This window comes from Eleutherodactylus coqui, chromosome 3 (assembly GCF_035609145.1).
Source record: "Eleutherodactylus coqui strain aEleCoq1 chromosome 3, aEleCoq1.hap1, whole genome shotgun sequence".
Classification (NCBI taxonomy): Eukaryota; Metazoa; Chordata; class Amphibia; order Anura; family Eleutherodactylidae; genus Eleutherodactylus; species Eleutherodactylus coqui.
The window spans coordinates 125,084,928-125,099,410 of record NC_089839.1 but is presented as its reverse complement, the minus strand read 5'-3'; the positions used below and the strand labels follow the sequence as shown (position 1 = coordinate 125,099,410).

Sequence of the window (14,483 nt, the reverse complement as noted above, 5' to 3'; positions counted from 1 at the left end):
TCTTATTTTGGGGGAAACAGGGTAGCACAGGCTGAACAAATAATCCCTGGATAAGTTCTTTAATAACAATAAAGGAGAGGATAGACTTGTTATCAAACAATTCTATTTAAATTCTCTCAAAATGTTGCACAGTGAGAATCTAGTGGTTTTATTGGTGCATCTAAAATGACAATGAAATTAGTCTGTCAGTTGTTTGTCACATCTGGTAAATGTGACTTTCATCATCTAGGATTGGCCATACACGTTAGATATCTATTGGTTAAAAGTATACCTTTCAACCCCGACATACAGGATACAAGTGTTCTCAATATGGGAATAAGTTAATATCAAATCCTTGATGGGGACTATTCAGTATTTAGAACAAAATGATGTTAAAATCTAATTCCACCTTCTTCCAGGACATCTGCTATGTGGGACTGTAGGAACAGCTTAAGACGTATATTAAAGGATCAAACATAAGCTTACAGCTTCCCTCCAGTTCCATCTTCATACCATTACAATGCCAACAGTTCTCAATCATCTACTACCCATCATCTCTAACACAATTATTTAAAATAATGTATTTCTTTCTTTTTTAGACAAGCCCCCCACCCACTACAACACAATCACCTGAAAGCACGTTGGATACCTCACTGAAGAAAGAGAAGCCAGCAATTCTCGATCTTTACATTCCTCCACCTCCAAGAGTCCCGTACTCCCCAAGGTATATATAAAGCCACTGTATTAAAAGCTACAGGCTTGGTAACAGTCTATGTGTATAAATCTACACAACATTAAACGATATTTACATTTTATTTTTATACTTATTTTAATGCCCAAATTTGGTGACCTTACAGGTAAACCAGCTATTTATTTCTGCAAGATTTCAACGTATTTGTTGTAAAATCTGCATTCATCACCACCTTTATTGGCATCTCAGACAACTTAGACTATCATTTCGGTATGAAGGTCCTATTAAATAAAACTGCGAATAATTTTAAATTTGATTAAAGATAGCATGATTATGGATAACTGTCAATTTCCAATTCTTTTATGATCCATGTTTATCAGAAAATCAATGCAATGATAACCTCCCAGATTCAGAAAGCTTGAAGTGCAATTCTAGGTAGTTTTTAGAAAGAAAAAAAATTAAATAAAATAATTATATATATATATATATATATATATATATATTTTTTTTTTTTTTTTTTTCTTCATGCATTTAAGCGCATTTCCAGCCGCTCTGAGGACAGTGGCAGGTGGGGAGTTTGTGTTGCGTTCAATAAACGTGCAACCTCAATAACATAAATGAAAGGCACAACGTGCAAAGAAAACACAAAATAAATGGGGAAATTCTCTCCCTATACTCCCCTAGTCCAGGAGGGGGCCCTGCCTGCTCGGCAGACCGACCGCGCTGAAAAGTGCGAGCCTGCACTCGGGCCTGGGCCACTGACCTGTCCCTGTCTGGGAGCCCTAACACAAAACAAAAGGATAAACAAAAACCAAACCAAAACAGCAAAGCACTTAGCTTTAAGATGCAGAGCTTCCACCTCTGTGTGTTGCACCATCGCTGTCCAGCATAGAACTGCAGTGAATTGACCAGCACAGAGGTCAAAGCTAGCACAGCTTAAATAGCAGCTGAGCTAGTCAGCAGCAGGTGCTGAATGACATCACTCCTGCCTCCACCACACCCCTCAGCTCCAGGAGAGGTAGGAACGCCGTCAAACCCTGGTCCGGCCTGAAAGCAAGGTGGAAACCTCAGAACGGCTGCAACAGTTTAGCTGTGACTGGGAACACGTCAATTCATAGAGTCATTAAGTGATAGATTTGGAAGGGACTTCCAGGGTCATCTGGTCCCACCCCCTGCTCAGTGCAGGATTCACTAAATCATCCCAGTTAGATGTCTGTCCAGCCTCTGAAGACTTCGATTGAAGGAAAACTCGCCACCTCCCGTGGTAACCTGTTCCACTAATTGATCACCCTCACTGTCAGAAAGTTTTTTCTAATATCTAATCTGTGTCTCCTCCCTTTCAGTTTCATCCCATTGCTTCTTGTCTTTCCTTGTGCAAATGAGAATAGAGTTGATCCATCTTCACTGTGACAGTCCTTCAGATATTTGTAGACCGCTATTAAGTCTCCTCTCAGCCTTCTTTTTTGCAAGCTGAGCATTCCCAGATCCTTTAACCGTTCCTTATAGGACATGATTTGCAGACCGCTCACCATCTTGGTAACTCTTTTCTGAACTTGCTCCTGTTTTGTCTGTCTTTTTTAAATTGGGATGTCCAGAACTGGACACAGTATTCCAAACGAGGTATGACTAAGGGTCCATTTAGACGGGACGAATGTCGGGCAAACGATGTCTGATGTCTTGCATACACTTGCTCACAGAGCGGCCAGCACGGGGGCGGGGAGACTGCAGGAGGTTTCTCTCCTCGCGCTCCCACGTCGCTCTCCATTGACTTTACATAGCGGCCGTTCAATACTGAATGGCTGCTATTTACACTGAACGCTCATGGTTCACCTCATTGTCCATTATTTATGCTGCATAAAGGATGGACGATTAGCTGAATGCTGATCTTTCAGTGTAAATAACAGCCGTTCAGTATTGAGCAGCCGCTATGTTAAATCAATGGAGAGAGGCGTGGGAGCGTGAGGAGAGAAATCTCAAGCCGCCCCGCTGTGAGCCAACGATACTAGCTCCCATGCAGCAGTACTGGAGAGAGCGAGTATGTGCGGGGACGAGTGTTGGGCATCATTTGCCCGACATTCTTCCAGTCTAAATGGGCCTTAAAGGGGTGGTCTCGCGAAACAAAGTGGGATTATACACTTCCGTATGGCCATATTAATGCACTTTGTAATATACATCGTGCATTAAATATGAGCCATACAGAAGTTATTCCACTTACCTGCTCCGTTGCTAGCGTCCTCGTCTCTATGGTTCCGTCTAAATTCGCCGGCAGGTTGCTTTTTTAGACGCGCTTGCGCAGTCCGGTCTTCTCCATTCAGCACGAGCCGCTTCAGTGTGCTCCCCGCTACAGCTCTTCTGCGCATGCGCAGACGAGCTGTCACTGCTCCGGAGCGCGCTGGAGCGGCCATTCTGTACCTTCCTCTGTTAGAGGAAGGTGCAGAGCTGCCGAGCTGTCCGGAGAAGCCGCCCAGCTGTCCCGCCGTCCAGCTGTCCTGGTAAGTGATGGGCCGGGGGGGCTGCCGCTGCTCCGGGCTGCGCCGCCGCTGCGCCGGGGGGGGGGGGGCTGTCGCTGCGCCGGGGGAACTAGCGCTGGGCCGGGGGGGGGGGGGCTGTCGCTAGGCCGGGGGGGCTGCCGCTGTGATGGGGGGGGGCTGCCGCTGCGCCGGGGGAACTAGCGCTGGGCCGGGGGGGGGGGCTGTCGCTGCGCCGGGGGAACTAGCGCTGGGCCGGGGGGGGGCTGTCGCTGGGCCGGGGGGGCTGCCGCTGTGATGGGGGAACTAGCGCTGGGCCGGGGGGGGACTGTCGCTGGGCCGGGGGGGCTGCCGCTGTGATAGGGGGGGGGGGGCGCTGCGCCGGTTACCTTCTGCCTGGCAGTGGGTGACAGGTCGGCCGTGTTCACTCCAGGGGTCCGGTCGGCGGCTGCGGGGCGTCTGGTTGCCATGGAGACACAGCTGGTAGCGTCTCGGGAGCGCGCACGTCGGGCTACAGCAAGCGATGCGAAAAGAGCTGGCGGCCATCTTGGGAAAAAGTTTTATAAGTTGCTGGAACGGTAAGTAGAAACCAGCTAGGAAAGTAATTTACAGGGGTAATTAGTAATGTATGTTTAATTAGGGGGACTGGGCAAAAAAAAAAATTCACTGCTTCCTCGAGACATCTCCTTTAAGGAAGAGTAGAGGAGGATAATTCTCTCACATGATCTAGATTCAGTGCTACTCTTAATACATTACAGAATTATGTTTCTCTATTTTTTTGCTACTGTATCACATTGTTGACTCATGTACAGTCTTTGATCTATTAGTATGCCCAAGTCTTTTTCAAATGTTTAAATGCTTTGCCCAGTTCCTCCCATTCAGTATGTGCTTTTTTCATTTTTCTTGCCCAGATGTAGGATCATATTGTTCTAGGGAAAGGGAAGTAAAGGGCCAGGTAAAAATATACAACTAATTAATACATTTGAGAACCTTGCTATTAGAAGTGGAAAGATCAAAGACAAAAAAAATTCCTAACGCAGGAGCCCTAAGGTCAGCTCCTGGAGGACACCAACCCAATTTAGTCATATTTTTAAAACTTATTTTCTTTTCGTATGGACTGGGTGGAAGACTCTTTCCAAAAGGAGACGCAGGTAGAGGGATTTTTCGAGATATGGGAAAGTTTTATTGATATCCTACCGCACAGAGTTAAAAGAGCAATACATGAGTCTTTCAGAATGACTGCATGGTACATGACTATGTCTATGACTGAAGACCCCCCAATCGGTGGAGTGTAACTGACATGAGGGGTACGCTGGGGGCCCGCATGCGCCGGAGCGCTTATCCATATACAGGATGGAGAATATGTTTCTGTTCGGAATTATATACAGGAGATGCAGAAGACAAATTAAAAATATATATAATAATGGTGTCAACTTGGTCGATGGTTGGTTAGGTTGTTGAAATATGTTGAAGGTTTGTTTTTGTTTTTTTGACCCATAATGTGACCCCATGTTCCCCCTCCATCCCATCTTTTTTTTTTTTTTTCTTTTCTCTTCTTTCCCTCCCCTCTACCCTCCATATGAAATAAGAAGTCAGGAAAAGCACATACCAGTATTAATGTTTAAATTCTATTGACAAGGATAGAGAAAATGTTTTCCTAAGAAGTTAAGAATATACATGTTTCTACACAGATATATGTTTTGATAAACATGCTTGATATACGGATATATATGTTTTGATAAACATGCTTGATATACGGATATATATGCTTTGTAAAAGTAAGGAAACCCTGTTTAATGCAAAAATGTTTAATTAAAAACAAGTTGAAATAAAACTTATTTTCTTTTATGTACAGAGATTATGCTATTTTTACTCGGTTTTAGTGGCCATTTTCCATGAAAAAATCACCAGCAAAGTTACATTTGTACTGTCAGTTGCTGAGAAGCCAACCAGCATGGCTCCACTTCTGCAAAATAATGGCCACTACAATAGATATATATAGATTAGCATGTTTTTATTCTGTTTCAGAGATGAAAAGATGAGTTTCAGTTACAGAGAGTCAACCCCACAATTGAAAGGCTCAGAATCTCCAAATTCTTTCCTTGATCAGGAAAGCCGAAGGAGAAGGTTTACTATTGCAGACTCTGATCAGATGCCCACATATCCGATTGAAGTACATATCCAGCCTGCTAAACTAAGAGACAAGACTCCAATGTATGGTAAGCTTTGAACTTTTAAAACTGTTTGTTTTATGGTTTCCTTCACATCGTGTGTGTATATAATTAAAGAAGTTTTGCAGAAATTGACAGTGTCTTCTGGGGGCCTCTGCAGTATCTGGTATCCAGTGCTGTGTGATGAGATCTTGTAGCCACAGTAGCCAAATACTGCCTGCCATAGTGATAATGTTATTGATTGAAATGACTCTTAGGCTAGGTTCACAGGGGGCGGATTTGCTGTGGTTTGCCGTTGCATATCCGCAGCTGCGAAAAACCGCAGCATTTACGGTACAAGGCAGAGTCAATGTGTTTGGCAAAAACCTCTTCTGACTAGATGTAATTTTCCCGCACTGCCGCAGTGCAGAAATGCTGCTGCGGCGTGTCAATTCTTTGGACTTTTCCTCAGCTGAAAAAGCGCCCAAAATATGCAAGACAAAAATAAGCTTTAAAGCGGTTTCGCCACAGAAGTGGTTCTTCTGCGGCAAAACTGCAGTTGTGAAACATCATTTTTTGGAGCAGTGGTAACCAACTTTTTTAGCTGTGGAGCTTTTTTTTTAAGCAAAAGTTTTTCGTGGAGCTCCAAGGTGTGGTCAGGGGAGATGTTAGTGGCGTTGCTTATCACGACATATAATTTTTTACTACTGTCGTTATAAAAAGGACAGGGCCGTTTAAAAAAAACAAAAAAAGACGGAGTATCGCTGGGACACTAGATGGGCTATTGATATACATTATATTTACAATTAACATGCTGAGGAATTAAATCCCACACCACATGTCAATATTTGTACAGGTTTTGTGCATATTTTTTTCACAGCGTGTGGATGAGATTTTCAAAATCTCATCCACTTTGCTGCTTACAGCTACTGTAAATTCCATAACAAATCTGCTTCGTGTGGTAATAATGACCCCCTATATTGGCCCCACTAGTAATAGTGACCTTTATAATGGTTCCAGTAGTAATGGTGAGCCCTATTGCGGCTCAGTAGTAATAGGGTCCCCCATTGCCGCCCCAGTAGTAATAGTGTCCCCTATATTGGCCCCAGTAGTAATAGCGACCCCCACAGTGGCCTTGGTAGTAATAACCTCTTCAGTAATATTAACCCCATAGTAGCCACAGTATTAATAGCCCCTTAACGCATATACTTATCTTTTCCTTGCAGTCAACGCTGCTCTTTCTCTCTCTTTTTTTTTTTTTTTTTTAAACTCCTTTTTATTGTCATTTTTTCATATTAACAAAAGTAACAATATCACCGTGAACATATAACGTTACATTGTTATCTTACTTCTGGACCGTTGTCACATATGTAGAGATTATATCTAGCATTGGTTACACAGAAAGAAAAGAGAAATAAGTGGAAAAGCACAACATTCTTATATGGTTACAGAATTTCACATAATAGCCATTGTCCGCTGTAGCTCTGTTCACGTGGTCCAATTAAGATAACAAAAATTCGACAAAATCAACCACAAAATTAAACTTAACAATCGTATAAATAAATAAAAAATATAGGTGGTAAATTACTAACGTATACTCTTAGCCTCATCTTTGTTTAAAGTTAAAATAAATTGAAGCTGCAATAATAACTCACATCTCCAGGCTTATACATTTGTCATCTAGAGCATCTCATGTATATTCAAACGCCCCTAGTTATGTTATTTTTAGTTTCCCCAGGCGATCCGCACCATCTTGAATATGATACCAGGTTGTGTTACGGAACGGTCTCATACATTCAATGATTTCGTTTGAGTCTAGGAACTTTTCTATAAATGTCCGCCACTTTTCAAAAAAGCCCTCAGCCTGAGATTCTGCACACCTCTCCAACTCTAGTCTCTCCATCCGTAAAAGATATTTTAACTGTTGTAGGATATCTGATACTGATGGGGTTTTGGCTTGCAGCCATTTTGTCAATAAGCATCTCTTACTTATTAAAAGTATAGTATGTGTCATTTTAGAACTTTTTGGTTGCTCACGGAAAGAGTGAAATATACATTCTTGTGGTATTAACTGTATTGTGTGGCCCCCAATTACGCTAACGAGCTTCTGAGTATCTTTCCAAAATGTTTTTATTTCAGGGCAGTGCCAAATACCGTGTAAGAAGTCTGATTTGGGTTCGGAACATTTAGGGCATGCATGCAGTCTTGTCGGGCATCCAGGTTGTGGGGGGATATTGAATCCATATATTGCTCCATGTATAATTTTAAAATATGTTTCTCGCCATCTCTCATTTTTAATAGCTTTTCTTACTGAGGCCCACCCGTCTACTATTCCCTGTGGTATATCGGGGTCCTGTAACTCTCGTGCCCACTTCTTGAACAGCAGAGAGTCATTCTGTTGCGTCCATCCGTCCCTGAATCTAGAGTACAAGTCTGAGATTGAGTGCCTCTGCTGGGGACCCTTTATAATTATATCCATAGGGTTAATTATTGTCTCCCTGGTGATATCTCTAAGTCTGGATCGCAAGAAATTTTGTACTTGTGCGTAGGGTAGGAAGTGTGATGCAGGGAGGTCATATGTGTCACACAGCTCTTTAAATGTTCTATATCTAGGTTGTACTGGATGGAGGAGATGTTGGACCGTCTCTATGCCTTTACCTCGCCATACTGCAAACATTTTATTGACCTGCCCTTCCTTAAATTCCGGATGCCCCCATAGATTCATATATCTTGACATTTTAAACGAGAGGTCGTATGCTTTACGAGATGTTTTCCAAGCAGCAATAGTATCCTTTATCATGATAGAATGCTTAACCTCTGGTGGAAGACTAGAGAATCCCGCGTGTAGGAGAGCATTTGGGCTCCACGGATGAGATAATTCTGCTTCAAGTTCATAATTGGAAAACTTGTCAGCCTTCTGCAACCAGTCTAAGGAATGTCGCATAAGGCTTGCCACATTGTATGTGCGTATATCCGGGAAATCAAGTCCCCCCCTATCCTTGGAGAGCATGAGCTTTTTCAAAGCGATGCGTGGGCGCCTGTGGGCCCAGATAAATGCAGAGAAAGCAGAATACAGTTTTCCCATATCTTCTCTATGTATCAGAAGTGAGATAGTTTGTAGAGGATAAAGGAGCTTTGGGAAACTGATCATCTTGATCAATTGGCAGCGGCCCAAAAATGAGAGTGGAAGGTTATTCCATCTTTTGAGTTCATTTATAATTTTGTGTATAATTGGGGGATAGTTCAGCCTGTATAGACTTTCGGAGCTCTTGCCTATGTTTATCCCTAGATACTTAATAGAGGTCTTTGCTACGGTGACGGGGACTCTTTCAGTATCTAAGATATTTGTTCTGTTCCCGGGAGATATTTCCAATAATTCGCACTTCGTTGTGTTAACCTTGAAGCCTGATTGCCCCCCAAATGACTTGAGTAATTTGAAGACCTTTGGTAAGTCTCGCTCTTTCTCTCTTCAGCACTGATCCCGGGTGTACACTGACGTAAGGCTGTGAGCCTGGAACATTTCCCCCCTTGTCTTCTCCTGCGGACCTAAAGAGGAGAGGACTCAGGGGAGGAGGATCCTGGGTGCACACTACAGTGTAAAAGCAGTGGAGCCCAGTTTGGGAACCGCTGCTCTGGAGTAATGCAGTCATCTGTTTTAGTTTGTTAATATTTTCTGTGTGTCGTTAATTAGTTATTTTCCATCTGTCTGAATAGGTAAGCCTCGTCCTCTATCTATGCCTGCTGAAGCTAGCTGGATTGTGTCAACAGAATCATACTCAAGGCAAAGATTGACAGGAAAAAAAGGTAAATTGGTGAATAGTTGCTCTGCAACAGGCAAACAATTAAGAGTTTATGCATTTTCTATTTTATTTATAGCCACGTATTTAATCATGAATCATTAAATCATTACTTTTTAATTTTTCTGTCGACGTAACCAAATGAGGGCTATTTTTGCGTAGAGCTGTATTTTTCAACTGTACCATATAGTGTACCATAGAATGGACTGAAAAATGTTGAAAAAATTTTAAGTAGGGGAAAGTAAAAAAAAAACCTAACTCAATTGCACCATTTCTGAGGGGGTCTTGTTTTTATAGCGTACACAATGAGGCAACAATGACATTTTAATTTTATTCTTTAGGTCAGTACGATTAAGGTGATACCAGATTTATGTAGTGGTATTTTTTGTTTTGATTTGTTGTACTAATTTAAAAAAATATCCAACTTTTTAAAAGAAAAAAATACTTTCAGTTGCCATCTTCTGACCACCATATGTTATTATTTTGTCAATAGGGTTGTGTGAAAGTCAACCTTATGCTATTGGACATTTGCAGATGTGGTGATGATAAATATTTGTGTCTTTTTGTGTGTTAATTTTTTTTTTTGCACATTAAAAATGGAAAAGCCGGCTATTTAAAGTGTTTAATATTTTTGGTAGTAATTAAGAATACTATTTCACTTTTTTTGGTACCTAAAGGACCAGACCCTTTTTAGGGGTTTTACTACCCTATTTTTTTCCCCTTGAGCTACCAAAATTATTTTTGCTGCGTTTGTATCCCCGTGACACATAGGGGTATACCGTATATACCGGCGTATAAGGCGACGGGGCGTATAAGACGACCCCCCAACTTTCACCTTATACGCCGGTAATACAGTGGAGAAAAAAAAAATCATTACTCACCTCCCCCGGCGTTCTGTCGCGCTCCGGCAGGATGTCGCTCGCTCCTCGTCCCCGGCGCAGCATTGCTTTCTGAATGCGGGGCTTGAAATCCCCGCCTCCAGAAAGCTAATACACACGCCGTCAGCCAGTTACAGCCATTCAATGACAGCATTGAATGGCTGTGATTGGCTGAAGGCGCACGTGGCTTCAGCCAATCACACTATTCAATGACATCATGCATGCGCAGTGGAGACGCAGCCCGTCCTGACTCCTGTCAGAGGGCACCTCTCCACTGCGCATGCGCGCGATCCCGGAGCGGCGCGGCTCGTGCAGACAGAAGAGGAGGAACAGCGCCTGCTGGGAGATGACCCCCCCCCCCCCGATGTCAACAACAACAGAAGAACAGGTAAGTATTATCTTTTTATGCTTTAGCAGCCATTAAACCATGGGTTCCCTGGGTCCATTAGGCAGACCAGGGAACAATGGCTGCTAAAGCATAAAAACATTATTTGTGTCAGAACCCCTTTAATGGGTTAAAATCTCCATAGGCAATTGGAACTTACAATCATTTGATCGCTTGTACAATAAACTTCAATACTTAAGCATTGCAGTATGTTGTACTTTCACAAGTAGACTATTAGGCCCTGGCCAGGCAAGGGCTTAATGGGGGCAAATCTATGGCAGGCCTTCACAAGGGTCCAGGCTGCAATGTCAACCAAATGTGCTCACGGGGAAGTCATTCTGGAGATAGAGGGGACCATTTAACTCCTTAACGATCATGGACGTAAGGTTACATCCTGCATTGTCGTGGTATATATGAAGTGTGATCAAACAGTCATATGTACTCCAGAGTGGTACCAACAGAAACTACAGGACATCCCACACAAAATGAGACTTTGCACAACTATGTCAACAAAAAAATTAAAAAGCGGTCAGAAGATGGCGGCAGAAAATGATTTTAAAAAATGTCTTCGAAAAAAAAGTAGTAAAGCAAAAAAAACTATATTAATTTATTATTAATATTTATTAATTAGTATTTGTACTGATCTATAGAAGAAAGCTATCAGGTCATGTTTGTTGCAATGTGTGCGCCGTAGAAACAACACACACCCAAAGAGAACGTAATTTAGGTTTTTTTCCATTTCACTCAACTAAGAATTTTTAAAAAGATGTGTAAAATGTAAAGCATGGCAGCATAAATGATGCAGACAGCTGTCTACACAAAAAAGCCTTTATTATTCCATAGATAGATATGTAGGCAACGTTTCAACCGTTCTGGTCTTTATCAAGCCACTATCAATAGAAGCAGAGCAGTAGATCCATGCTCCGGATGGCTTTGCATTGAATAACGTGGGTTAACTAATTGAGTGCTGGACTTATTTTCTCTAAAGAATTTTTTAAAAGGTTTTTAAAACATTATATTGTACACAATATAGTACCATTGAAAAATACAACTCGTCCTGCAAAAAACAAGCCCTCATACAGCGACGGTGATGAATAAATAAGAGTTATGATTTTTTTAAAAGGGGGTAGGAAAAACGAAAATTGAAAAAAAAGGGGTACGTCCTTAAGGGGTTAAATTGGGGTGCCCTAACCTCTCTGTTCTAAAGGGTTAATTGGAGTTATCTCTGAATCTGGCTGGATGTTGGATGCCAAAGACGTATAACTGCTGTGTATGGACCAGGATTGGTTTCCGAGCTTGCTCTATATAACATCCAACATACATTTGCATCGGATGTTGCCAAGGGGTTAACTATTCAGTGTATATTTATGATTATAATGATTTGCAACTAGGTATTTCTAGTTTAAGCATATTCTTAAATATTTACATATAAGCAATTTTCTCAATTTTCTTTCTTTTTAAGGTGATGAAGCCCTATCCAGGTATTTCAGTAATGAAAGGATAGTACCAATCATAGAAGAAAATATATCCTCTCGAAATTATTTTACCCGATCAACTGATAGGCATTTAATCAGAGGAACAGACTATATCAGGGGCAGGCGTGGTCTTCTAAACATGGACTTGCACAATAGTGCAACAATGCCATACCAGGAAGAAGGATCCAGGAAACACACTACCAGTTCATCATCCAAAAATACCACAGCGGAGCCATCACTACTGGTCAGTTGGTTTACCAAACTAAAACTCTTGAGTCGTTGACTTTGTTTCTATAGACACTCACCTTTCAGTGCCTTTGCCTTATAATGGCAGTATTATGTAAAGCTGGTTCCACAGAAATAATTCACTTTCCACAGCTTGCTTACTCTTCCAGACTGGAATCAGGATATGACAATGCCACAAATAATTTAGCAAGCAATAAAGCGGAAATACTTTGAAATCACGTGTTCTACCTATGAAAATTATCTTTACCTCTTGGATTTGTTCTGGTTTTTTTTATTTCTTACACAGCTCTGTCAAAGAAATGAAATATGTGCATGTAAATTTTACTCAAGTTTTTGTGCAATTACTTTTTTTTATAGAATTTATAGAATGAAGTAATTTATTGAACTTAGCCATCATTTTTTCTTTTTGCTGTTTACCAAAGGATCAATTATTTAATACTGATTTTCAGATGCTTTCTCTGCAATCTGTATTTTAGGTTAGAATGTATGCTTTCCTAAAATGTTTCTAGCAATATGAAAGAGAAAAGCATTTCACATTTATTCTCTCTTTTAAATGTATATTAGTGTGGGTGATTTTTTTTTTTTGTACGTATGTAATTCCTTCAGAGTACAAGATTGTTCAGAGATTAAGCCATTGTCACTTTCTGCTTTTTTGGTTGTTATTTTATAAGCCACCTTAATGACATAACGAGGGCCTGTCATCTCAATTAAATACCTGTATTTACTATAAAATAATTCTAGAGCAACTTTTCTTTCAACTTTAAGTTGTTCTGTTGTTCTTTTAGGCCTCCTAGAAATTTAGGAAGAAATTGACAATTTACTTTTTTCATTCTCCTTGTCAAAATCTTATTTCCCTACATATTCTGACCTGGTCACCCAGTCCATTTATTCCTAAATTTCTAGGAGGCATAAAAGAGGAATTGCAACAGAAAGTGTAAAAAACACAAACAAAAAAAGGTGTTCCCGAATTGTAACCTTGTGGGGAATGTAATTGTTTACTACAACAAACATATTAAGGCCGCCTGCACACGAGTGGAAATCCCGCCGCGGGATTTCCCGCGGGATTTCCGCCGCTGAAAGTTTGCATAAGAGTGCATTAAAATACGCACTCCTATGCAGACGGCCGCGGTTTGGCCGCGCGAAATCTCGCGCGGCAAACAAACCGCGGCATGTCCTAATTTTCTGCGGGGCACGCACTCACCCGGCCGCTGGCTCCGGTCTGCGCATGCGCCGGCTGCGCGGCAGCCGGCACATGAAAGAGCCGGGGCCACCAGGCGCGGGTGAGTACGCGCTCGTCCCTGCAGGCGCTCGGGTCGGATCGCGCGGCGAGAATTCTCGCTGCCGGATCCGACCCGCTCGTCTGCAGGCGGCCTAAGAGAGGTGACGGGTTCTCTTTATATGGGTTTTCCTACTTAAGACATTGCTGATATATCTAAAATATGCCATCAATGTTGGATCAGTCTTATCTCACTACTGTGACCCCTCCTGATCACTAGGATGTATCGGCAACACTAGGAAAGTGCAGCGTCTCTGGCTTCTTTCCTCTTCAAACAGAGGTCACAGGAGCTAAAGGCTCACAGTGCTCTCCTAAAATTGAACATTGTTACTATAAAGTGTACGTACTATTACAATAGTTTTAATACGAAGTACCATTATCTCCCACGAACGCACGCAAACACATAATCTTCTCTGCCTGTTGCTGTTAGAAGGGGGCAGTTTTTATTTTGGTCAACAGATTGGGGCACCTAGCGGTAACAGGCACTTGAGACTTTTAAGTTTGTGTGTTGGCAAAGGGGAATATGAACCAGTCTAAAGAAAGAATCCTTATCAAGTATATGAAAAAGAATTTAGCAAATCTTCTATTTCTGTTTATAATGTTAAGTTCACCTTGAAGGGGTTGTACGGCAGTTTTTAAATAAGGTCTGTCGTATGGGCAAGCTGTGTACATCCACTTCTATTAGGTGTGCTATTTTCCATCTGGACAATTCTTGTAAGTTGTTATCGAAAACATGCCTTAATAATAAAGAACGTAGAAAGAAGTATACGACTTAGATGACAGGTCACTTTTATAAGCTCATTTGAATCACCGCTGCTAAGATCTTTGCTCTTCTTTCTCTACTATATAAAGATTGCACTTACTTGCCAGGCATTTGTTACAGGAGGTTAATATGTTAAGAGGGCGATGGGAACAAGAGGGGATGCTCGTTTATTTCAAAGAGATACTTCAGCCTATGCAAAATGCCTTTATTTAGAGACAATGAGAAAGAACAGGGAAGTTTTCGGACTCTCATATGGTATCTGCTAACGAAGATGAGGATGTGGTCTTTTTAAGCTGAGTTTTGCAATGTCTGTCGGAGGTGTATGTTGGTTTGTTAGTGGCACTCTCGCTCCCATTGTAAGATTACAAAATAAGA

At 41.7% G+C, this 14,483-nt stretch overlaps 1 protein-coding gene across 3 annotated transcripts in view; it reads left to right on the top strand.

The window, feature by feature from the left end:
- The window catches only part of CNKSR3 (CNKSR family member 3), a 225,828-nt gene extending 211,706 nt beyond the window's left edge, over positions 1-14,122 (top strand). For all 3 annotated transcript variants that reach the window (XM_066596055.1, XM_066596054.1, XM_066596056.1), the window contains 4 exons: positions 579-703; positions 5,167-5,357; positions 9,003-9,092; positions 11,811-14,122. In XM_066596055.1, the coding sequence (XP_066452152.1) occupies positions 579-703; positions 5,167-5,357; positions 9,003-9,092; positions 11,811-12,106 (702 nt within the window). In that variant the 3' untranslated portion in view covers positions 12,107-14,122. The remainder of the gene's footprint in view (positions 1-578; positions 704-5,166; positions 5,358-9,002; positions 9,093-11,810) is intronic.
- The last annotated feature ends 361 nt before the right edge of the window (positions 14,123-14,483 follow it).